We start from the raw sequence: 25812 nt of genomic DNA on the forward strand, positions 1-25812 counted from the left end.
TAAGGCAGCTAAAGTGTTCCATGTAATACATAAGACGGTGCATGATGCCATTCCTGTTTTTCCAGAGGTAGAGGAATCAGTTTATGAACTGTAAAATTAAGGTTTTAATCTTTAATTTCCTTTGCTTTATAAAGGCTGCAGAGAGAAAAACAGTGGAGAGGGCCAAGGGTTAAGTCCTATTGCTCTGGGGAAATTTGGAGCTCTCCCAGCAGTGGGAAGGGATCTCCCATGCACATTTTACATCTAGGGTTGCCAACAGCCTGGGGGAAAATGTCCTACTGATAGAGGCTTAATGGGATGTTATTTACCAGATAATGTTACTTGCTTCCACACCATGAAGAAGTTGAGCTTCACCCACCCACCCATTTCCACATATTAAGCCTTTACAAAAGGGACAGGACATTTCCCCCCTCCAGACTGCTGGCAATCCTTCTTGCATCATATCTGTTTAGTGTCAGGTAAATGGCAAGAACATGGACAGTGCAATGACCTATATTAGTAATACAGAGTATGTTATTGGTATATAGATTGCAGACTTCGAGACGACAGAATTGTGTTTTCAGATGTTTTCAAAAAAATATGAACACTGGTTGTTTTAATAAAAAGGTATATGCTAATTGGATTCCACAGTCACTTTTGCGTTGTGTACACAGTTGTGTTTACACCTCTTGTTCATACCCTGAGCTTTCGCTGAGTACCAGGCTGGGGGAGAGGGGCTGTTGTGTTGGGCTCGTTCTCTTATGTTGCTGTGACTTTGAACACTGGACAGTGGGATGTTTCCCAATCTGTCTTGGCACTGAGGTTCCAGGAAGTGGTGGGTCAGGAAGTGCCCCCTTGACAGGGAAGCTGGCCAAGGTCTTCAGTTGTCCAGTTGCCAGTTCTTTTCTCTCTTACTGCCTACTCTCGGGCAATGCACTCTCTTTTAAATCTCAAATGCAGGGCAGGTCTCTCATACCCCACCACTGTTGACCTGATGTCCCTCAGACTACAACATAAAGATAAACATACATTTTAATATTTGAGTAAGGCCAGCAATGGCATACTCTGAGATGGGGCAGCTGCCAGGGCCCAGGGTTTCCAGTGGGGTCCTCAGCTGCTGCCTCCCCTGACTCCCGGCTACATGTGCTGTCCAATGCTGTCAGAAGAAGTGTGTGTGCGTGGTGCATGGCAGCAGTGCTCCCAGCCACAGTCACTGAGCGTTGGTCTCAGAAGGTGCAGGGAGGACTTGCAAATGAGCTGGTGGGGAAGAATGCACAGGTGGGTGGTAGGGAAAGGCATGCAGGTGGGAACAAGGGCTGGAGCAGGAGACATAGTGGTGGGCAGGGAGAACCAGGCATTCGTTGCTGCCTCTCCAACCTAGCAGCAGCCCTGTATTCCAAATGGATTCAAAGCACCACAAAAGCAGCATGATGCATATTCCCATATATTTATGTGGGAAGGCTTCAGGATGAAAAACAATGAAATAGGTGGTGCGGATGCCATAATGGATGCACTATGGATGCCATAATGGGATGTGTTCAGATTTCAAGATGGTTACACATTTGAACTTGATGGAGAACCTAATACTTAGTACTCCGTTTAAAACCCTCTGAATGCACTGAAGAGGAGTCTATTAGTTTTCTGGAGTATTAAGTAGCCCAGCCTGAGGTAGGCTGCAGACCTTGGCACTGGGTAGTGGGCAGAGTCACCCAACAGAGTCCCTGAGGTTAGTTGAGGAGGAGGAGATTTTGGTTTGTGGTGTTAACTTCTGAAGACATTTCATTAGTTTTTATCAACATTTCTTTCAGAATTGTGTTTGAAGTGAAATTCTATTGGCAACACAGACATGAAAAAAGATCTTTTAAATATTCAGAATTGTATCAACATTCTTTCAGCATCCCTCAATTTCCTAGTGATGTTTTCCCTGGGTGGGCTCTTTAGAATTGTTTTTCATTTCAACTGGGTGACAAACTATCTTTTCCATGTAATTCTAGCAGGTCCAGAAGCCCTCTCAGACTTTAAGCCTGGAAATCCTTGTGAATCTTCAGGGGCTTTTGTTTCTGCCCCAGCCTAGGAACATGCTGGTCTTTGTAAATGTGTTGGGGACTGCCGCTGACAGCCAAGAAAGGTACACTAACTGCCATTATGTTCTCGCGTAACATTCCCAGAGGGTGAAAATAAATTCAGTTACACTCAGAAAAGTGTCATCATCGTTGTCTCATTGCAAAGCAATTTGCTAACACTTAAAAGAAGGTATCAAATTAAAAATATTAAATATAGAACACCCATATAATGCTAACTCCATTAAAATTCCCTAACGATACCATTCTAACCAGAGCTATACCTTTCTAAGGCCATTTCCACACATCCTTAAAGGGACGACCCACTCACCAAACACTGGTGGCTTTTCCCCTTGACTCCAAATGTCTCCGTTTTTAACATGGTTGCAGGCTGTTTGGCTTCTGTTTTTTTGGTGCCTTTTCTGGGACCACAGGAAAGTGGACATGTGAAAACAGCCTAAGTCTTCTGAAACAGCCTGTCTACTGAAGTCAATGGGCTTAGAAGGGTATAACTTTGCTTAGATTACTGTAAATCTAAGTACACATACTCTCTAATGTAAAATAGAGTTTGACAAATGCTGATTACAGCCTCTCACTGTTCAGGAAAAAAGTCACATTTTTTTACATCAGAGAATTAAATATCCCTTTTCTTTAGAGAGAGAAAAATCCACTTATTTTGAAGATTTATCTTCAAATAATGATGCTGGAAATTACATGGTTTACAGTCTAAGATACCATTGATGAGGCTCTCTACAGCACTCATCTTTCAAGGGCAGAGATAAGAAACATTTAACAATCCTGTTAGTTGACATTTAAGAGAAGACTGCGCATAATTTAAAACAACCTTCATTTTAGGGTAATAGCTTTCCTGAGTGTGTGATGGGATCTGCTAAAATTATTGTTGTCATTATATTAATTTACGCAGCCCTGTTGCTTGCATGAATAGATTGAGGTGTGGAGTTAAACATCCTGAACAGGAAGCAGCATGGCAAATACCATCCATCAGATACACTGACAGAAGTGGTGGTTTAATGTAATGATTTACACTAATTTATAATGATGTCTGTACTCCTAAAAGGAGAAATGTGATGCTCAGCCGAGACACCCCCATACGTGATGGGCAGCAATGATTCAGATCTGTGCTACTGCCAAGTTTTGACTGGGAGACATAATGCACCCTGCTGGATAATGCACAAGCGACACGTGACAGTGTTTTGGAGATCCCTTTCTGCAGAAATAGCATGTCTGCTTTTGTGGAAAAAAATGGGGAGCCAACAAATGGAAAGATGTAACTCGTTCATAAGAATGTCACCACTCCCCTGCTTAAGAGCTACAGTAAAAATAAGCAGGCAAAATATTGCAGAGGTATATATGAAAGATCGATTTGAGTGTGTTTGGCGCATTTGACAGCAACAGGACATGAGACCTAGGGTTGCCAGGTCCAGGTAGGGAAATTCCTGGAGATTTTGGGGGTGGAACCTGGAAAGAATGGAGTTTGGGGAGGGGAGGGGCATCAATGGGGTATAATGTCATAGAGTTCACCCGAGTCCAAAGCTGCCATTTTCTCCAGAGGAACTGATCTCTGTGGCCTGGAGATCAGTTGTAATTCTGGGAGATCTCCAGCCACCACCTGGAGATTTCCAGCTATCTCTGGCCTCTAGTGAGACCAGAGAGCCAATGCACTGTTATATTTATAATGCTGGACTCAGAGCTAGAAGACCGAGGCTCAGCTCTTTACTTGGACACAAAGCTTGCTGGGTGACCTCAGGCCAGCCACACAGCCTAACCTGACCCACTGGGCTGCTGTGTGGACAAAAAGGGGGAACTGAGAATAATCTACACTATTCTGAGCACCTGGGAGGAAGGGCAGGCTAAGAATGCACCAGATGGATGGAGACAAGAGGGTTAGAGGCAGAGAACAGCAAGGGTTTGGCAGGCAGTGACCCTGTAAGATCTAGTACAGCGATCCTTAATGCAGCTCTTTTGCTTCTTTCCTAAAGCATCTTTCCCCCAAACCAAACAGCCACGTCTCACTTTGCTTGGAGCAGGAGGTGCTGCTGAGAGTAGCCCAGGAGGCATCAGCTCTGTGTCTGCAAGAAGCACCCTTTGGGAAGCAGCTGTCACCATAAGAGGATACTTGGCTTGCAACTTCCCATCGTTTTGTGACTGGCCCCATCACCTGCCCATCATTAAGGTCTTTATTTGAAGCCATGCTCTGTCTCTCCAGCACAGGAAATGGGGACATGCCTTCCTCTTATCTGTTTGCCAGGCATCAAGCGTGTTAATATTCTTGCACAAGTGAAGACTACTGCTTTGTTTATCGAGCCATTTTTTGAAGTTGTACCTTTTTAAAAAGGTTTCCTCCCCCTCTCTAGGTTTGTAGATGTGATCATTCTATGCTCTCTTCAATGCCACACTGTTCTATAGCGGTCTTAATTAGTTTGCTGGTTTTAAATGTTTTATAAGATTTTATTGTGAATATTGATTTTTTAAAAGTACTCTGTTGTGATTTTAATTGATTTTTAGCTGTTGTTGACAATTGTGGCGTTTTTAAAATTGCTATTGAGTGATTTTTGTAATTAAAAAAACATTCTTTGTTTACAATGACTTGTGGTTTGTAAGCCACCTCAGGAATCTGAGGAGTGCAGAATATAAATCTGCATTAAAATTTTATTGGTAATTTTTAATGTCATACTGCTGTTTTTCAGGGCAATCTCACAGTCATTGCCATTTGTTTCAGTGGGAAGCACATTTCAACCACTCCTTACGTTTGGATAAAATTCTTCAATATAGCACCCCTCATCCAAGGGAGCCCCCCTCCCCAAGTTTCAGCCAGATAGGAGAAAGCCTTCCCATTCTACAACAATGAAAGTAAAACAAAGTTTCATTCACTCAGAAACTACTGCCTTTATAATAGGGAGGATGCTGGGCCCGCAACATCCCAAAATGCTATGATTTGACCCATTATATTATTGCAGTCATGTTGTGATTATCTTCAGCCTTTATGACGGCCGTTTTATGGTGGCGTCCATTTAGAGTTCCCAGTTGTGCCTCAGCAAATGTCGAGAAATTTGGAGGGAAGTTCTTGGGCAGAATGTGATGTCACTTCCAGGTGATTCTAGGCTGCCTCTATTTTCTTTACCACAGAGAATGGAAGAAATTCCTAGAGTGTCACTATGTGGAGGTCACTTTCTCTCTCACTTCTCAGTTTCTTGGAGACAGGAAATTGGGGGTGGAGATAAGCAATTATCTACCCCAATCAGGTAAATGGGAGGCCTGAACCCATTCCCTAGTCCCAACATTATAAAAGTGTCCACAGATTCAACAATATTGGGGACCTTTGACAAAGACTACAGTCCTTATCCAAGAGAACCTTTCTGACAAATTATGGACAGAAAGGGAAATGGCTTCTCATTTTACAAGCCACTAATATTCTCCTTTTCAGAGGAGGCACATGGTCACATGATCACTACCCTCTCTCAAGATTCCAAAGGTGCTCACAGGCTCAAAAAGTTTGGGGACAATGGGCTAACTATTCTGGTTGGAAGAGGTGCCAATCAGCAAATATCTACTGAGTGTCCTCCTTATTGTCCCCCTCCTACTCTTTGTCACCTTGGGAAACAGAAACAGAGATAGCAAAGGGAAATGGAAACTCAAAGCAGAGAGCTATCACAAACATGACAAGTCCACCAGAAATATGTACAGAAATGGCCGAGTAGAGTTTGGATTAAGTACTCCACTAAGGTTAAGAAACAAGTTGCGCTGAGCTCAGAATTTGATTACCTGAATGCACATCCCTAAAAACAGCATATGGCCACAATCCAGAAACTCTACATGTTATCTAATGCATACTTGGCACCCATATTTTCCTAGGCTTTTGTTGAGGAGGACAGTGCTAGAAATTTAATTCTTTGCACATATACACCCCCTCTTTTCAAAGAAATGAAGAGCCTGTATAAATAGGGAAGGTCCACATGCACCTGGAGCCCCTCTTTGCTCACTTCATCTTTGCCCAGCATTCACCTCCCTTATCAGTTGGTTTATATCAATCTTCTCTGTTGCAAATAGAAGAAATGGATTCAGAAAACAGAACTTTAGAAAGCATCCATACTATGGATATCCATAACGATATCCAAAATTCAGTTATAAAATCCATCAACCAAAGTAAGATCTCTGGAAAGGCTAAAACACTCAAACTAATGCCAGTAATCAGGTTGGATATGAGAATTGCATTTATCAAAGATGGGAGGCTGGATCGTGATCTTAATAAATTGGCTGCTCTGGAGAGAAGCCAAGTTCTCTGAGCTGTACGAAAACACAAAATGCTTTAAAAATGAAGAAAACTGCAAATATCTAACCCTTGATACTGAAGAGAATGACACTTTAGCAAAATCTTATGGGCAAAAGGGAGTCAAGAGCTCCCTTATAACCAGGATCAAGTTAAGATGTTTTGTTATCTGAAAGCCGCACCCTATGATCAGAGAAGTCCAGCATCTCAAGGATCTTGGATGTGCCTCTATGTCCATGCTTCTTCCTTGTTACCCTACGTGACACCCTGGATTGTTTATTCCAGTTGTTCTGGATCTTACAGATGAGGGAGCATTCATTTGTCCACATGCATGACCCCACCTTCCACCCTATGTTATAACTACTGGTTTTGTGTTTTTATTTATAAGTATTTTACTTTTGCTTTTAACTCTTTTTAACGATGTATAATATACTTTTCTTCATTAGACATTTTAATGACCCTGATTGGACAGAAGGGCAGAATGCAAATTTTGCAAATAATAATGATGTTTTTGTGGTACTTTTCACATTGAGAGAGGCACATATGGTTTTCCTAATGCTGTTGTGACTGCTGGTACATAGCAGCAGGTGGCGCTTCCATTCCACACGGCGATGTTTTCCTGCATTCCTCACCCTCCATCCACTGGGAGCAGTCCCACCCACTGCCACTGGGGTCTTTTTCTAATTTTTTAAAATCAGCAATGGAATATCAATATAGTGCTATGATGGTATAGCAATGGTCCATCAGCTTTCACTTTAAAAAAGAGAGCAGATCTCTAGCCCTGTCATTGGAGAGATCCATGGGAAAAATCATCTCTACATCAAGGATTGCCAGCTCTGAGTTGGGAAATTCCTGGAAGTTTGTGGGTGGAGCCTGGGGAGAGTAGGATTTGGGGAGGGGTGGGACCTCAGCAGGGTATAATGCTATTGAGGTGCACACCTGAAAAATATTCAGGTTTCCTGCTTCGGATTTGCCTGAAGTGGGAAAACAATTAAGGAAAACCCGAATCCTGAAGCAGCAAGCTGAAGCGGCAATTCCAAAGCAAGCCACTTTGGGATTTGGGTATTTAAATGCTCCCGAATCTTTATGGAGCAAACTGAAGCTCAAAGCAACAGTTTTCTTGCAATTTGCAAATGGCAAGAAAAATGTTGCTTTCAAACACAGGGGGCTTTACAGCTCATGGGAGGGGAATTCCCCTCACATCAGATGAAAAAAGCTGCTTTCAAATGCTGGCAGCTTTTTTCAGCTGATGGACCCCCCCCTCCCACCAGCTGTAAAGAGGCAGGTGTTTGAAAGCAACACTTTTCTTGCCACTTGCAAGAGGCAAGAAAAGTGTTGCTCTTTGCCCAAAACTTCCCAAAGCCATATGAATTGCTTTGGGAAGCTTTGCTTCAGGATTTCTGAATTGGTTCAGCGATGCTGGGGCCGATTCGGGAACCCCGAATCTTTCCAAATCGGGCTGATTTGGGTTAAAAATCTGAATTGGAAACCCAAAGCACACGCCCTCCAAAGCGACCTTCCAAAGTAGCCATTTTCTCCAGGAGAACTAATCTTGGTAGTATGGAGATCAGCTGTAATTCCAGATCTCCAGGCCTCAACTAGAAGTTGGTAACCCTTTCTCTATATCGAAAGGGGCCAGAGACTTTTTTTAAAAAAGTGAAAGCTTGGAACTCAGAGAACCTGAGAGATTATTATAACACTATAATGCTCTTCAACACCTGATTTTTTAAAAAAAGCCCCGTGTGGTGGTGGGGAATAGCCTCTGGGGTAGTTGGCTGAAGGAAAAATAGCATAAATGTGGGCAGGAACAGGAACATTCAGACTTTTATCCAATGAGCTCTTGGGAGATGACAGAATGCCTTCTGTGAATGTGCAGTTCTGTCTTCTCTTTTTGCTTGTCCTAGTGTCTGTGATCTCTAGCCTTGTAAACAGCTGCTTCTCAGGGCATTATTGCTCCTGTGGGGCTTGAATCCTTATGTGGGAGATGCCCTGGGCTTGCCATGGAAGTTTTCCTTGCCAGGTGTGCTGTGAAGATGTTTAGGTGATATGGCTGACAATGAGGCCATGCTGAGTCAGCCTGTCTAAAAGATATGAGCTTGCAGGAAGGTATTCAAGCCTCCCTTTGCAGTGGTATTGATAGGGCTTCTACTGGATATGCCCCAGTCCTCCAAACAGTGGAGGGCTCTGTTGCATTTGCTCTTTCCATTGCTGTCTTCTGTGGATAGGCAAGGTATAATGCTACCAAAGCATTATACTATGCATTAGTTGCCTTATTCTATGTACAGCTGCCTAGGGGGATTGTTGTTGGTATGCTGCTCTATGATTGGTGGGTGTCTCCAGTATTGCCACGGGCTTCAATGCACCAGCTGTGCTCTCATCAATTTTTTTTTTTTTACATTCCTTTTCTCTGTTGAGGAGCACAGGACATTGACTTGCTAGCATGAGTGCCGTGCCAGCATCTGGGACTTAGGACTGAGCTGCCTGTTCCCAAATGCCTGGTTTTAAAATACTGTGACATGAATGAAGATGTATTTTTTACTCAACATGATACCAATGAAGATTGTCTTGGTGTCAAATGCACAGCGTCTGCATCCAAATTTTTATAGAAGACTGAACTTCAACATGACCAAAGTGAGAAAGAATGCCTAGCAATTGCATTTTCCTGTGGGAAAATAAACCTGACCAGTATATTAGAGTTCAAAACTTTGTCTGGGTTGACAGCAATCTCTGGAAGCCATTTTTCAAAAGCTATTATTGTCAATTCCAAAACACCTCTGGCACATTCTACACAGACTGCAATGTTATCCCTTCGACATACAATAGTTGATTTCCTGTCCAAGGCAGCCTTGCCAGAGGAAATACGCACACATAGACAAGACTATGAAATACTCAACTTACTTGAGACAAAAAAAAGAGCACAAGATGAGCTAGGAGATACTAACTAACACACATCTCAGCAAGGACAACAGAGGATCCATGAAACCACAGTCCAGGTCAAACTATAAAACCTAACAATGTGTTATTTTTCCAGGAAGACCAGAAAGTAGCCTTAGTTTCCACTCAGAAGCACTGGAAATTTAATGATGAAGTTGATATTCAAGATGACATCATATTTAAAGAGGATGCAGATAGCTGCATTGATTCAAAGCAAAATCCAAAAACAAAGGCTATGCAATATCTTTTATTAGGGCCTATCAAGGCAGCACAAAATAGTGTGCAAGCTTTAGAGTTCACCAGAACTCTTCATTAGGTTGGATTTTTCAAAAAAAAAATTAAGGGTCCTGTGTATTCCATTTGGTGCTAAAGTGGTATTTGGTCAACCTAGTGGTTTTCAACTGGAGATTGCCATTTTCCCTCCTTCTTCCCCAAAAGCCAAAGGTTTAACCGGAAGCCAACACTGCCTGATGTATTTAATCTGCACATATTCTACACCAGATTCAGACAAGAGGACTTAAAATCAGAAACTAAAGCGTCTTTCCCCCCTTCCTTCCTTTTAAAAAATAATCCAACTTTTGGTGAAGTGTTCTAGCAAGCTGGAAAGCTTACGCACTGTTCTATGATGTTTAATTGGACCTAATAAAAGATATTCCATGGTAGTTGAGTTTGTATCTTATTTGAAATACACCAAATTTTTCTACCAAATGTCAAAGAAAAGAAACTTATCAACACTATGCCATAGTCATGATGGAAAGAAGGGTGTTTGAGAAAAACCAGGGAGGTGGTATACGGGCCAAGTATCACGACATATTTATTGTGTTTACATTCCACCTTTTCCAGCGTGGATGTGAAGGCAGCACATACTGGCTCCCAAGAGATCTCCTATACAGGCAATTAACCACCAGACCTATACCTGCTCAGCATCAGCAAGATTGCTGTATTCTGTGCCTTCTAACTCAGGATGCAATTAAATTATGAAAGTTGTCTGGTTCCATTTAAATACCCCTATTTCAATTTTGCTTTTCCTTTACGATAAACAAACTCGTTAAGTCTTTATTTTCACACCTGTTTCTCTTTCCTTGCATTGAATTTCCCACTAGGATGAATGCATTTCCCATATTATTTCTGCATCAACTGCATAAAAATCAGGAATGCCTGATCACCCCTCACTTCACATAACAGTTTGCTCTCAAATTGCAAGAGGCAGTGTTGTATACTTGAAACAAAATGCTTACTTTTTCTGAATATGTGAAATTGGATTATAAACATTTAGTGCATGCATGTTTTTACACACTATTTCCCACATTCCCATTCTTTAACTGTTATCTTTGGTATATATTGAAAAGTCAATAAAGCCAATGCTCCTTCTTAGAGGATGAAGGGGAAGCTGCACAACTTGTCTGTCTATTCAAGCATTTGCCTGACTCACACAGACTTAAATTCAGTACTCGGAGCAAAACTAGGGCCTTTTCCGCACAGCCTTCATTCCCACCCTTTTCCAGCTTTAAATCTATGTTTAGATGAGTCACTTCGAAAACTCACCCTCTGGACACAGTCCCCACAAGTGCTTACCTATCATTGTGAGGTCGCTCGACAGCCTCCAAACAGTCCCAAACAAAAGTGGTTTTGGAGGGGTGGTTGGGCACTTTTGTCATCATAGCCCAAAATCACCTGCCTCCCTTTCAAAAAGAATTTTTTTTTTGTTGGCACATGTGTGATTGCATGCTGCCACTTTTGCAGTGAGGCTTCCGTGACAGAATGGAAAGCCAATAAGGAAGGGGAAGAGCTTTGGGGGAAGGAACTAGGCAGAGATAGGAGGATTCTTCAAAGTCCTTTAAACATTCATATGCCAAAGAAGTACCACATACACCATAACATGGCAGATTTTAAATGATGTGTTCCCTAACCGCTGGGGGTCTGGGGAAGATGTTGTCTGAACAAGCCAGTAAATTGTGAGCATTCCATCAATAGTGATGACCCAGCCAGTTGCAAAAAGAGATGTGCACCAAACCCCCTCCCTCCCCCCAATCAGGGGAATCTGGATCCAAGTTTCAGGGATTCCCAAAACGTTCAGGGGATTAGAGAATCCCACATTTATCCAGCCATTATTCCCTATGGAGAAAACTATCTGGGGCTGGGAGGCAATTTTCAAGCAAACTTCAACAAATTTTCAGGGAACCTACTCCTGATTGTCAACTAAAGACTCACCAAGTTTCAGGAATATTGGACCATGAGGTCCAATTCTATGGGCCCCTGAAGAAGGTGCCCCAAGCCAGTCTCCTTGTTTCCTACAGGGAAACATTTCAAAAGAGGCTCTTGGGCAGAAACACACAAGGGCAAGGCTGCCACTGGCCAGAGGCACACTAACAAATGCAAGCTCAATCCAGAAAAAGGCCAACAGAACCAAACTAAAGCAAGGGAGCAACATCAAACCAGAGAATCATCCCAAACCAAACTGAAGCAAGGGACACTGTTGCAACTTAGCCCAACTGAACCAATGTCGCTCACAGAAGACAGACAGACACAAGGAAAGCTCCTGCACAAATCAGCCACTCACTTCCCCTCCCTCCTTCCTCTGCCCCCTTCCTCCTGCCCCTCCCCTCTTGGAAAAAATACAGGAAAAGACAGGAAAACAGGCAGCCGAGAGACGAAAGCCACATTTCCATCAGGCATATGGTGGAGGCTAAGCAGGGCCCCGCTGGCCGCATAAAAGATCTGTCCACCACCCTATACATGGGCCAGGTTGAAGCGCGGCATTTTATTGTCATTTTATAGTTGCCATCTGAAGAGAATGTTTTATTGTATAATATGTTTTAATATATTATTTAATATATTATTTATAAATGTTTAAATTGTATTGTATGGAAATGGAAATGTTGTATTCCGCCCTGAACCCACCTGGCGGGGAGGGAGGACTAAAATCTAACATATAAATAAATAAATGTCTTGAATTTACTCAGATTAACCTGTATTTGTCCCGAGGTCTTGATCAGGGAGCCCCGGATCCAATCTGGGATTCTCTCATTTGATCTGGGAAAGCTAGATTTAGCCAGATTGGCAAAAATCTTTTTTTCCCTAGTTCCCAGTCCTGAATTGCACACCCCTAGTCATAAAGCTGACGCCAGTAGTTTGGATCCTGCCCAGAGGCTCCACTGGCAAAAGGGATTTCTGTCAGAGAAGTGGGACTTCCCCCCCTCTCTTCTGCTATAGCCCAAACTATTCCTTCCCAGTGCTACAGAGTTAGGGGGGATTCAGAGGTCTGTCATGGGGAAGGGATCAGCTCCCTACTTCCATCAGTGGAAACTTCTATTCAATCCAACCCACAACCCACATTACTCAAAATGCTGCTTTAATTGCAAGCAAATAACCCAGGCAACAATAAAAGGTGCTGGATTTGATGGTGAACAGGCATTGCAAACCAGGGCCCTTCTTGCATAGGTGTCCCCCCCCCCCACACTTTTGGCCCCATACCGCTTCAAGTTTTCTTCCAAATTCCAGACAATTAACTCCCCCTTCAGATTTCAATGCAGTGTTTCAAGGGTTTCCTTCTGAGTTTTCTTCCCATGCAGAAAAAGTACAGGCAGAAAACTTGGAAGAGAACCCCTGAAACACCACATTGGGATCTGAAAGGGGAGTTAATCATCCAGAATTCAGAAGAAAACCTGAAGAGGTATGGGGCCAAGCACAGCAAAAATGCAAAAAAAGGTCTGAGTGAGTTTTGAACACCAGCTTTGTAGACATCGAATCATCCCTGATAAAAATGGCATATAAGCAGCATCAAAAGAGAATCCTTGCAAAATGGACATAATATAGTTACAGTGAATCATCAGTGATAGCAATTAGAATGAAAGTGAATCGACGCTGAAGACTATAACAGCATATAAAATCTGAAGGAAATCAAAATGGCTATATTGACTCATCCCTGCTTCCAACTTTATTGCATGATTTAAACTATTGCAATCTGAGGCTTGTAAGTAACGTGATGTATGTGCAGAATAACAATTGAGTAAAAAGATGGAACCATGGATGGGCAGAACATTCCTAACAGATCCTGGACCGATGTGGGGATGGATCACTTTAATAATAATAATAACTGCACTTATATACCGCTCTTCTAGACAGATTAGTGCCTTACACAGAGAAGTGAACAAGTTAGTGTTATTATTATCCCCACAATACTGCTGAGAAGAGTGGCTTACCCAAGGCCACCTACTGAGCTCATGGCAGTAGTGAGATTAGAACCAGTAGAGTACTGATTTGCAGCCAAACCACTCAACCACTGTGCTACAGCACAGTAGCTGTCTAAACCTGCTGGGTTATGATTCCTGTTTCTAAGAATGAGGTGAACTGCTGGATACTAGAGTAGTAACCGTAACAGTGCATGACCTGCTTCATCAGACTTGGCATAAGAGAGGGTGACAGTTCAGATGGTGGGCTGCAGTTCCACAATGAAGAATTTTCACAATTTGTTCAAAGGTTGGGAGTCTGATCACATAAACAACCTTCTACGACAGCAGTAATTCTAAATTGCAAAGCTGAAGTTGCTATCAGAGTTTTAGAAATACTACTGAACAAAAAGAGCAAGGAATAGAGAAATTATACTGTAAACTATTCCGGTATAGAGCAATATCTCATGAGAGGCATGGCAGGTAGCCCGGGGTAATGAGTTATGTGCCAGTGTAATTGTTCCCAAATACTACTTTTAAGACTGAAACCTGAAGATAGTCACTCACAAATCAGACACAGAGGCAGTAAATTAGTGCACCCGTTACAGTAGGAATTTAAGAACTACCATAGCCATACATAGGAGAGGGAGCACATTTTAATGATATTCTCAAGAAAGGACATGCCAGCAGATAAAAAGAACTCACACTGGGTGAATACCACTCTCTCCCACCCATTTAATGTTAAGATTAATGGATGCACCTGCTGATAGAACTGCAAATACGTTCAGTGATTCACCAAGCAATCACATATTTCCCAGATGTGGCAAAAAACAATATATGGGATTCTTCTTCAGTTCTGATGGAAGTCCCCTATCTACTTAGCATCCAGAACAAAAAGGTTCAATAATACATGCAGCCACACAGGCAGCAAAGAATAGTAGAAGAAAGGCCTACAATGAGTAAAACACAGTGGACCTTAACAGCGCATGTAGCCACCCCTTTACTTGCAGCGGTACCTATCTTCCTGCACAAATCTTTGTGCTGAAAGTGGTTGCTTATTTTATCAGCATACAATAACCACTGCTTCCCTAGTTAAAATTCTAATTGTTCAAAGTGCATGTTGGTTTTATGAATTACACCACAGTTCTTTGTTTTGTTATTTGATTGCATTTTTATCTGCAAATATGACACTAGGGATATTAAGTATAGCCTTCCACCCAACAGGAAGCTCTCCAGCAAACATTTCATTTGACCTGGAATGTAAGGAACAGAACAGGCAGTGCTAATTTTAAGGGTGAAAAACTTAGGGAGGAGTCTGAGCATCAGTCTGTAGTCTTATTGCAAAATCTGAGTTACTGTAACAAGACTTCAGTATTTCCTGGAATACTCAGGGCTTGGCTAAAGTACTTGACTCTGGGATTGGAAAACAATATATATTCTCTACCTACGTGAATGTTATCTTCATTATAAAGAAAGAGAAAACTCACGTTATTTCATACACCTGGGTCCGATTTTCTGGCCATTCCACTAGACATACCACCCGACCTGGCAGTTCTGCTGTTCTTGCATAGTAACCTTGTGGGAATGATAACAACAATGCCAGTAGCCATATGACACAGATGACAAACTTGGTGGCTGTGGCTGATAAGCGTGGTTGCATTGGGTGGATAATGGCCATGTATCTGGAACAAAGAGAGAGAAAGAGATTAAAAATACAGCAACAGGACATAAAGCATACAGAATTGCTGTTCTCAGTTCTTTAAGATGAAGTGATGTAACTTGATTAATCTTCCCCATTGACCAAGGTGTGACAAATGGGAACATGGAGTAAGATCATAAACACTAATTATTTATGTATAATGAGTATAGCAAGCTCAAAGCAAGCTAACAAAATCAAAATTACATAAGTAATTACATTAAACCAATGCAACATAATAGGCAAGACTTCTATGATGATGTCATGATAATTTGATAGAAAACCAACAGTTGACAATAAATTCCACTGCAGGTGGACAAAGTCCTGCCCCTTCTTTTGCAATCTTCTACCAAACAAGATTGTCCCAACTGGCATTTCTGTGCACAGTGCCTTCACAGTCATTGCATCATCTCACTGGCTTTGGGAAGCTTTCCAATTCTGTGTACTTACATGAGCTTTTTTATTCTCTGGGTCTGAGTCTGCAGAACAAGAGGCAAGAGCTTTGCTTACACATGCTGGAAAACAGGCAGGGCAGATTGTGGGGATAGAAGCAGGGTCTATATCTTATCTCCAATTTTCTCCCTTAGGTAGCTTGCCTTTTTTTGCAGAATGAGGAGGGGATATACACAGGTTGTACTGAGGCTGTGGCTCCTCCCCCAGGACAGGCAGTTAGCCTACCTTCCTTCAGGGAACAAAAGCAAAGCTCTTGCTTGCTCACCAGTTGCTATAGAGACTGAGGGGGGCTACAAGCAGACACCTAGGCTTTGCTACTCCCAACAAAGGCAGTTCTTCCACTTAGCAGATTGGGCAGGGAGAAAACAGAGGCAAAGGTTTTGTTCTGCTGCTGTAGCACAGTGGCTAAGTGGTTTGGCTGCAAATCAGGACTCTACTGGTTCAAATCCCAGTACTCCCATGAGCTCAGTAGGTGGCCTTCGGTAAGCCACTCCTCTCAGCCCCAACTCCCCAGCTGTATTGGGGGATAATAATATAACACTAACGTGTTCACTGCTCTGAGTGAGGCACTAACCTGTCTAGAAGAGTGGTATTTAAGCACAGTTGTTGTTGTTATAGTAAAGAGAAAGCTCTCACACACAGTAGAGTAATTGGTGATGATGGAGGGTGAGACCATCCCTATGAGAAAGTGGGCTACTGATTCCAGATCTGTGATCTTGGGCAACTTTACTATATGAAAAGGAAGCCATAGGAAGAGGGCTATGCAGAAATTCACATGTAAAGTACTTTGGATGGTGTGGTGTATTTTAAACAAAACCAAAGCATGTTGGGAGCTAATCCTATCCTTTCCTCTCTCGTTCCTTACTTCCATGGAAGCACTGGGAAATTAAAATGATCATAGAAAATGACCAGTACACAAACAAAGTATACAAGTTGGGTTCTGGGGTCCCTGGGCCTGTGTTCTGTGTAAGGCTCAGATCTGAGTTGTGGGTTCTCAGTTCCTGTGTTTGTGGTATCTAGTTCAGATTGCAGCCGTGGTGCAAAGGAAGAAGGGGCTTCGGTAGGTTTGCCAATCTCCTGGTGGGGCCTGGGGGTCTCCTGGAATTACAACTGTTCTCCGGACTATAGAGTTCCATTCCCCTGGGAAAAAATGGCTGCTTTCAAGGGTGGCCTTTATGGCATTATACCCCGCTGAGGTCCCTCCCCAAACCCCATTTGCCCCAGGTTCCATCCCAAATCTCCAGGAATCTCACAATGCTGAGTTGGCAACCCTAGGCTTTAATTTCTACTCTTACACTCCCTGACATTCTTTTGAAAGTGACCTCTATGTGCTAAAGCTACAAGGGTCAAAAATACCCTGAGAAATATTGTCTCCAGTCATCATAACACAGTCCTATTTTTTAAAGGGTATGTAAGAGCTTACTTTTCTCCTCACTGTTTTTTTTTTCCCTTTGGACTCAACTATTTACACTTCACTTCTTTCTCAATTCCAAGAACTGTCACATGTATCCAGATGAGTGAGAACCAAAATCTCTCACTCCAAATGACTACATGTGGGTTCGGGGAGGGAGAAAATAAGCACAGTAAATTTAGGAATTTCTCTCTAATAAAACGATGTCATAAGACTATGCTGGGGTGTTTTATTAGCTGCTTCGTTCCCCGTGAAGTCAGTTAAATCCCCACAAGGTATTCTTCTTCAAGCATTAGAAGGGAGAGAAGGGAACATGAGAGTTCCATCATTTTTGGAGCACAGATAAATTCTGGGAAGCAGCTCTCAGACATCGATATGGAGGAGTGGGAAGTTGCACTGAGAAGGAATGGCCCTGATTGCAAAGCTGATGACCTGGGATTGCTATACCCAGGGCTTTTTTTTCTGAGAAAAGAGGTGGTGGAACTCAGTGGGTTACTAGCACAGGGGGCAACCCTTGGCGGGAGGTGGTGCCCCTAGTACCACATGTGCACGTGCAAAGGGCAAGCATGCTCCCAGGGCGAATGATGTCACTTTGGCTCAGCTGGAACAAGGGGGGAGTTTTTAAAAGTTTAAATCACCCTTGGCAAAAATGGTCACATGACCGGTGGCCCCGCCCCCTGATCTCCAGACAGAGGGGAGTTTAGATTGCCCTCCACACCGCTCCAGTGGCACGGAGGGCAATCTAAACTTCCCTCTGTCTAGTGATCATGGGGTGGGGCCACCAGCCATGTGACCATTTTCAAGAGGTTCCAGAACTCCGTTCCACCACGTTCCAGCCAAAAAAAAGCCCATACCTGTAGAAAATGGGAGGAGGTAGAATCGTGTGCCATTGAACCCACCAAAGCCCTAAGGAAAAAACTGAAAGGATGCTATAAGCTCCTAGCATTAAACCACTAACATGGAGTTGTAAAGTATCTGTTTATCTTTCCTATGCCAAGAATTGAACACACACATGTGTGCGCACCGCCCCCCCCCGCCCCCCCAGGGTAAGACAACATGTGAGGGGGCACACTAAGGCATATTATCATATGGGCAGACGGTAATGTAGGAAACCAGCAAGGCTGGGAGAAGCACTGAAAGTGCAGGGAGGCAAGATAGGGGCAGCTTCATGGATTGTATTTATTTAAAACTTTTAAAACATTTCTATGCCTCTTTTCCACCGAAAAAGGGTCCCCAAAGTGGCATTAAAATATTAATGCAGCATTTAAAGTACGGTATATATAAAAATGTTTAAACAATTTAATAAAAACATATAGACATATAAACCCACAGGACAACATAATCAGGAAGGAGGGCCAACAGGAGTTAGATGGGGTATGACAAACAAAACAAATTATCTTCACCCATGAATGGACGCCAACAATAGAAGGAGACAGATAAATCTTCAGGAGAGATTTCCTGAGTTTCTGCCCCATGACTGAGAAGGACCTTTCTGTGGTTGCCAATTGTCTAGCCTCAAAAGTTGGGAGTACCTGAAGTAGGGCCTCCAAAGAAGACTAGAAAGGTTAGGTAAGCGGTCCTGAAGGCAAGCTGAACTCAGGCAATATCATGCTTTAAAGGTCAATACCACCACCTTGAATTGAGGCCAGAAGCAAAATAGGAGCCAGAAAAGCCAAAGACTGGTGTGATATGATCCCAACAACCCACTCCAATCAACATTCAGGCCACAACATTCTGTACCAATTATAGCTTTCAGACAGTCTTCAAGGGCAGTCCCATGTAGAGTTCATTGCTTTAGCTCCCCTCAAATATGCATTCCATTTTTGTAAAAAAAACAACAAAACCCGAGAACATCCATCCCACTGTCTCCACTTCAGAATATTGGAGAAAGAAGGCAAACCTCCCTCATGTGCCAATTCCCAACTACTTATATTTGCTTTGCAAATTGCCTATAGAATGGGGACACTTTTCCTCCTGTCTGCCAGAAATGTAGGTGGGAGACTACCTTAGGTGACAGATTCAGGCCCCCAATAGTGACAGTGAAGAAGTTACACCCAGAAATGAGTTTTCCATGAAGACATTAGAAATGACTAGCATACTGATGTTCTAACACAGATAGCTTTCAGGTCAATATTAAAGAAACAGGCTCAGTTTTTTTTAAATGACAAAAGAACAAACTCCAGATCCAACTTCTTTTCTGCATGTCCCCAATTCCAGAATTGCAATAATCAAATCTTCTATGACATTTTATGAAGATGCATTCCAAAACAGGACTTTGCTCAGTTCTCCTTAACATTGCAGCTCTTACATTTCCTTGCCAAGAAAGCGGAAGGTATATGCATCATTCAGGCTTCTCACCTATTTCCACTAGCAGGATCCAGCCCCTTCTTTCCTTAGAATTTGGGTGTTATTTTCCCCTTGAAAATTCTGTACTTCACAAACCCTTAACAGAAGCCCTATTCACGTTATGGTGAATGCACATACAACCTGCAAGGAAGTGTGTACACCTGTAGCAAGAAAGAGAACAAGTTCACTTTTCAAATGAAATCAGGGACCAGTACCTGGGTATATGTGTGGTTTCACACATTCAGCTATACATCCATTGAATGTAATGTAAGAATTACTCAATGCACGTATATAAAAAAATCAAATGTACACTGTTCATGGATTGTACATGGATTGTACACTGTAAGGCTATAATGAGGATGGAATATGTGCTTTTGAGAGAATATATGTTGCAATCTTCTGCAAAAGAGTCCTCCCACCTGCCTTTGCTTCTTAGAGCCAAGCTAGAAGTGATGCCTTACAAAAGTTGGACACTTGTCAGCTTCCCTCAAGTTTTGATGGGAAATGTAGGCGTCCTGGTTTTACAGTTTGGCTCTCCATTACAGCTGCAAGACCAGGATGCCTACATTTCCCATCAAAACTTGAGGGAAGCTGACAAGTGTCCAACCTAGCTTAGCTCTTAGAGCCAAGCTACAAGTGACGAATGACACTTGAACGGCAAGTGAACTGACTCACGTGTATTTCTCCCTGTTCACTTGTGCTCCACTTGCGCTCCACTTGCACATGTAGTGATCAAGTGGAGCGCAAGTGGAGCACAAGTGAACAGGAAGGAATACACGTGAGTCTGTTCACTTGCCATTTAAGTGTCATTTGTCACTTGTAGCTTGGCCCTTAGGCTTGCAGGAGAGTCAATGGGGGTGGAAATGACAATGGGCTATGTGCCGACATCACATCCAGGCAAAACCCCAAATATGACATCAGATGTCAGCTGATGCACTAGAAACCATGTTTCTAAAGCATTAGTTGACACACTGATGTAGCATCTGGCTTTTTGCCTGAATGTAATGCTGGCACATAGCCCAATGTCATTTCTGCCCCTTACCCTGTCCCCAAGGCTTTTGAAGCTGTGGGGATGTCTAATAGTAAGGACCAGGAATTTGTCTTGGATGTAGAAGGTGATTGGAGGTCAGTGTAGGGTTGTATGGTCTGAGCAATAAACAAAGTGATTTAGCAGTTTAATTCTGGATAACAATTAACTGAGATGTAACCCAGACAGGGCAGAAAGAAAAAATGCTGCAAGGGTCAAGGCAGGGGCCCAGAAATCACCATAAAGTTCATGTGGGTTAAATTTAAAGTTCAGCAGCAGGCCTATAGGAAGGCACAGAGCATACAGCTTCTCTTTCCTTCCCTCAGCATATGTGTATATGTTATATTGTCAAAACAAATTAATATGCCAGTGGTAAGAATTACAATGGAAGCAGCTGGCTGTGCTAAACCCATTTTAAAAACCTGGTCTCCAAAGATATAATTAAGGCTTAATTCCTCACCTTCCCCAAACCAGCATTTAAATTTGCATTAAGATGAACCATTACAGACCCAACAGTCGTGGCCTCTTAGAGGACTCCCCCCTCCCTATTCTCTCATCCAGCAGAGGGTGTAGAAGCTTCAGACTAAGAGAATGTAGCACCCCCCCCCACACACACACACAGAGCACTGAAGGTTGAAGCTGCACAATATGGAATAACTAGGGTGAGCAGAGAGCTGGAAACGGAAAGCCTCAAGCTGCCACAGAACAGAGCGTAGCAGGCCATCATCCCCCCAGAAGAGTCAAGGGCAAATCTTTGCTCTGACCTAAAAGGCAGCAAGAGAAAGACATCAAGCTTAGGGGCTCTGTAAAATCTAGCGACTGTCCTCCTGAAAGCTGTTTGCAGTTTCTTCCAGGGGTTGCCCGTATTAGGAACATTAAGGGGAGCCATGAGAAGAGCAAAAGCTCAGTCCTGGGGGCTACAATATGAAGCAAGGGAACGGATGATGGGCTTGGATTGGAGCAGGACAGAACTGGGATTAGTCTCCTTCAGGGATGGCTGGGATCTAAGGAATTCCTATCTCTTCAAGGAATTTTTGGGCTGCATATGTAGTTGAGAAGGGAGGAGAAGAATCTTTACATGACAGAGAGGATTGCTTCAGATGATAGATGAGATGTGGTCAAAAAGTAGCTTATCAGGAAGAAAATCAATTTTTCTACTTGCAGGGAGGTGCTTTGAGAAAACCCCCAGACAGCATTGAAAAATATAATTCCCAATCTGCACTCTTGTGCAGTCCATTCAACCACCTCAAGATTCTATCATCTCATCCCACCCCACCCTACCCAATTCAACTGCTGAAGTAGAACAGAAGAAAAGTCCCCCTTGATCTCTCATCTTCAGCATTCTATTTCCAACCAGTGACCAGCCAAAACACACAAAAATGGCATGAATAGCCCTGCTCTTTTGTTTGCTCCCAGTATCTGGATAATAGGAGGTAGACTACCTGTCAATATGGAGGTTTTATTTCATTATCCAGTCTAGCAACCTATGAATGTGCCCAGTCCTTTTAAAAAGCCATAATCCAGTTTTATGGAAGAAAGTCTATGTAAGGATTCCAAATAAATCACAGCTTGTTGACTGGCATTCATTTTATTATCAACACCAACCCCTTCTATCCTTCTTGGCAATGCTATGGCCCTAGCCTGAGTAATCTGCACCTTTCTTTCCCTGTCTTGGTTATTGTACAAGACAAAGTAAAGATTTTATTCAGACTGACAAGACTGCTGGAATGGCAGAAATATCAAAGCAGTGGCAGCTTAGAACCGGCTGCATCTCCCCCATCAGGTGGCCTTAATTACGCCTTCCCTGCAGCCATGCCACAAGTTGCGGGGGGGGGGGGGAGGTGAACATAAAACAAATTCTCAGGCAAATGAGCCTGTCAGATGAGAGCACTCACCTCCTCCATGCTAACCAGCATCCAAGGCAGCACATGATGGATTTTGATGTTGGATTGGCAGGAGTTAATGTAGCGGTGAAGGTGTGTGATGCATTGGATGAGAAGGGCTCGCAGCAGCACAAGAGAAGGACGAGTTGTGAAATGGAGCAACATGTAATCCACCCAAATGCACCACTGCCAGCAACAACGTGAAGGCTTCTCCTCCTTATCAGCAGCTCACAGCTAATCCATCTTGTTAATTATCCCTTTCCCCCCAGAACCTCAAATGAGAGGGCTTTGAAACTACCCTGAGGACAACACTGAAAATCTAATGAATCTCACAGTATCCAGCTACAGTCTGTTTTTCTGCTTTTTCCTCTTGGTCCCCAGTTCCCACAGGCTAGCTCTGAACTAGGGGTACATCCCAGTGTCTATCTGACGAAGGTTGCCTTGACTCTCGAAGGCTTATTCTCTAAAATCTTGTTGGTCTTTAAGGAGCTTATGGACTTCAATCTTGCTGTTCACAGGGGCTGTTTATTCCATCCAGACTGAAGCTTTGAGGAAAAATGGCATCGGAAGCCCTGAGAGTTGGGCACTGATTTCCTGTTCCCTTCACCAGCAAGGTTGCTGGAAAAAGGACCACAGGCAATTAAAGCCAACACTCCAACACCAACAGAATAGTGTCATCATTCTATCTCAGCCCAACATACCTAACAGGATTGTTAAGAGGAGAAAATGGGGGAGAGGTGAGGATGCTTGTGCGCCTGCCAGTTTGACTCATGCTCTGTTGGCCCGTCATCAGCTGGGAGCCAATTTTTTTCATCAGGCAATTTGACTGTAAGAATCTTGAGCCTATCTGGGGAGGGGCTGCTTTTCAAATAGTCAAACAAATGGGAGCATTGTATGCTTTCACAGTTTAATAAGAGCCATAGTCCCTCCCTCCAAAGGCCCATCATCACTATGTTGTATTCCATAGCCAGTTTTAAAAATAGAAACAAACCAGTCAGTCATAAACAAACACTATTTTTAAAAGTCTTACCATTTGATCATAGATCCAGAGGAATTAGCTATGTTAGTCTGCAGTTGCAAAATAGTAGAGTCCCATAGCACCTTCAAGATTAATCAACTTATTTGTAGCATAAGCTTTCGAGAACCACAGCTCTCTTTGTTGGTTAGTCTTAAAGGTGCTACTGGACTCTTTACTATTTCCCATTCGGTGTTTGTCTGAAGTTCATGTTATCGGCATTAAAGGCTGCAGATCTGTTTGGATTGGGAGCAATTCATGCACAAGAAGGGGCACACTAAGGGATCTGTGTGCACTCTAATTAGATCACCGGACAGCAGCCATGGGGGAAATGGATGTCTCCTACAGTGCAGGTACCAGAAAATTCCACAAATTAAGAGAAATGAAAGTTAGCAACTGTAGTTACTGCACAGCTGCAAAGCTAAACTTTGATGGCTGCAGGTGGATTGTGGAGACCTCCTGGAATTGCAACTTATCTCCAAGTCATAAAGATCAGTTCCCCTTAAAAAAATGGCTGCTGTGGAGGGTGGACTCTATGGCATTATACTCCACTGAAATCTCTTCCCTCCCCAAACCCTGCCCTCTCCTGGTTCTAACCACAAATCTCCTGGAATTTCCCAACCTGGAGCTGGCAACTCTATTGATAGGTGTAAGCAAAGAAGACCCAATGCTCAGTGCACATGTGATTGTGACTCTAACAAATGGTATGTTCACATGCTGGATTTGTTCGGTGTGAAGTTTGTAGCATCCCTGAGGAGGACAGAATCAGGCATGCCCTCCTGAACTCCTTGGAGGAAGCTTGGGATAAAAACCAAGTATGCTATGACCACTGCACAGAATCCACCTGACCCGGGAATCATGTGACATTCCCCTCGCACTGCCTGCCATAAATCTCCATATCTTCTGTTCTCCTTCAAGTGGCTGAGACAGGCTGGGCTGTCCTGCCAAGGTACTAACCCTTGGAACTGAGCACCTGACAAATGAGCATTCACTTGCTCAGCACAGACCACTTGCAGTTGTACAAGCAGCTGCTAGCTCTGAGGATGTGAAAGGCCAGTCCTATACCTGGACGATTCTGCTTTACTTGCCAGGAAGCTCAAAGGCTCCCTTACTTTAAATTATGAACAACATTTTGGTTCAGTTTTCCAAGCCCATATCTTAAAATTTACAGCGCACAAAATGGTGAACCATTCAAAACTCATTAATACCATGACAGGGGCTTTGTGCCCTGTCTCCATGGTTCCTCTTGATGGATCTGAGTTTGGTTCTATGAAAGCTATAAAGGCATCTGGGTAGAAGAAACGTGCTGATCAGTCCATGACAGGTCCAGACTGACCTTCATATGGAATATCATAGATGAAAGGGAACTGTGAATTTCCATAAAATATTTTTCTTCTGGAACAATGAAGTGAAACTTTGTAGTTGATGTATTGACAGGGCTTTGTAAACCTCATAGTTAATGCATTAATGCTCCAAAGGAATAGAACAAAACCTTGTAGTTGAAGTGTTAACCACTGAATAGGAGAATTGTATAATCAGTACCTTCTCTGATATACTCCAGCAGAACTTCAAAACGTATATAAATCTTTTGTGTAACACAGCTTCTTGGGAAAAACTTGGAATGTTTCTCCCCAGCTGTAATACATTAAAGCTTTTCTTTCCAATCTTGGTCCCTTTGTGTGTATTATTGGCTTGTACATATGAGGGTTTCTTTGGGCTAACACTAATAAGAAGTCACACTACGGCTGACATCAATTAATATTAAGAACTGACTCTCGCTGAGACCCAAAGGCTTGTTAAGGAGCCCAGCGAACTAGGATCAACACCATTCTCACTGTGTGAAGGATACTCAGAAACGATGGAGAGCTCGCTCTCCCATGCTGCTTCCAGTATCATGAAAAATCATCATCACACAATCACAAAGTCACTTGCTTCTTATCCTAGTTTCAGTACTATTCATCCTCTTCTTTCTCAGATCTTTTTGCATATTCCCTCTTCGCATTACTCTCTAAATTAAAGGACTCTGGACATCAGGAGTCCTCCATCTTGTCCATCTTCAAGACACTTTTTGATTTGAGAATGAGGAAAGAGCAACATCACAAAATGGCTGCCACAGGGAGCAAAAACCAAAATGGCTGCCATGGGGTGTTAGGGTCAATAGCAAAATGTTGAGAGGTTGCAAGGCCAAGCATCCTCCTGTGATAGAGGCAGCAGTTTCTGAATGGGTGTTCCCTGAAAACACAAAAGTGATGCCTCCTGGATTCTTCTGAAGCACTGCCTCCTGCTCCAGTAGGCAGAGGAATGGGCCCAGGAGGCAAGGGACCTCCTGGGCAAGCATGCAGTGGGCATGCTCCCTGACGGGTGTGAAAACATCACTTCCTCAAGTGACATCATTGTGCCTGGCAGTGGGCATACTCCCGTGCTTTGCAGGGGCTGATTTTGGCCCTCAACAGGCTGAATTGACCCCATGCAAAGCTCAGGAGCACATTTGCTGCTGGAGCAATGGTGTCACTTCTGGAAAGTGATATCATTGCATCAGCAATAGGGGTGT

At 43.1% G+C, this 25812-nt stretch overlaps 1 protein-coding gene across 1 annotated transcript in view; it reads right to left on the reverse strand.

Moving 5' to 3' along the window:
• Positions 1-25812, reverse strand: part of TACR1 (tachykinin receptor 1) — a 79668-nt gene that overhangs the window by 34858 nt on the left and 18998 nt on the right. The window contains exon 2 of the mRNA XM_054998433.1: positions 14918-15112. Coding sequence (XP_054854408.1) covers positions 14918-15112 — 195 coding nt within the window. The remainder of the gene's footprint in view (positions 1-14917; positions 15113-25812) is intronic.

The sequence above is a fragment of the Eublepharis macularius genome, chromosome 14 (genome assembly GCF_028583425.1).
Source record: "Eublepharis macularius isolate TG4126 chromosome 14, MPM_Emac_v1.0, whole genome shotgun sequence".
In the NCBI taxonomy this organism is placed as follows: Eukaryota; Metazoa; Chordata; class Lepidosauria; order Squamata; family Eublepharidae; genus Eublepharis; species Eublepharis macularius.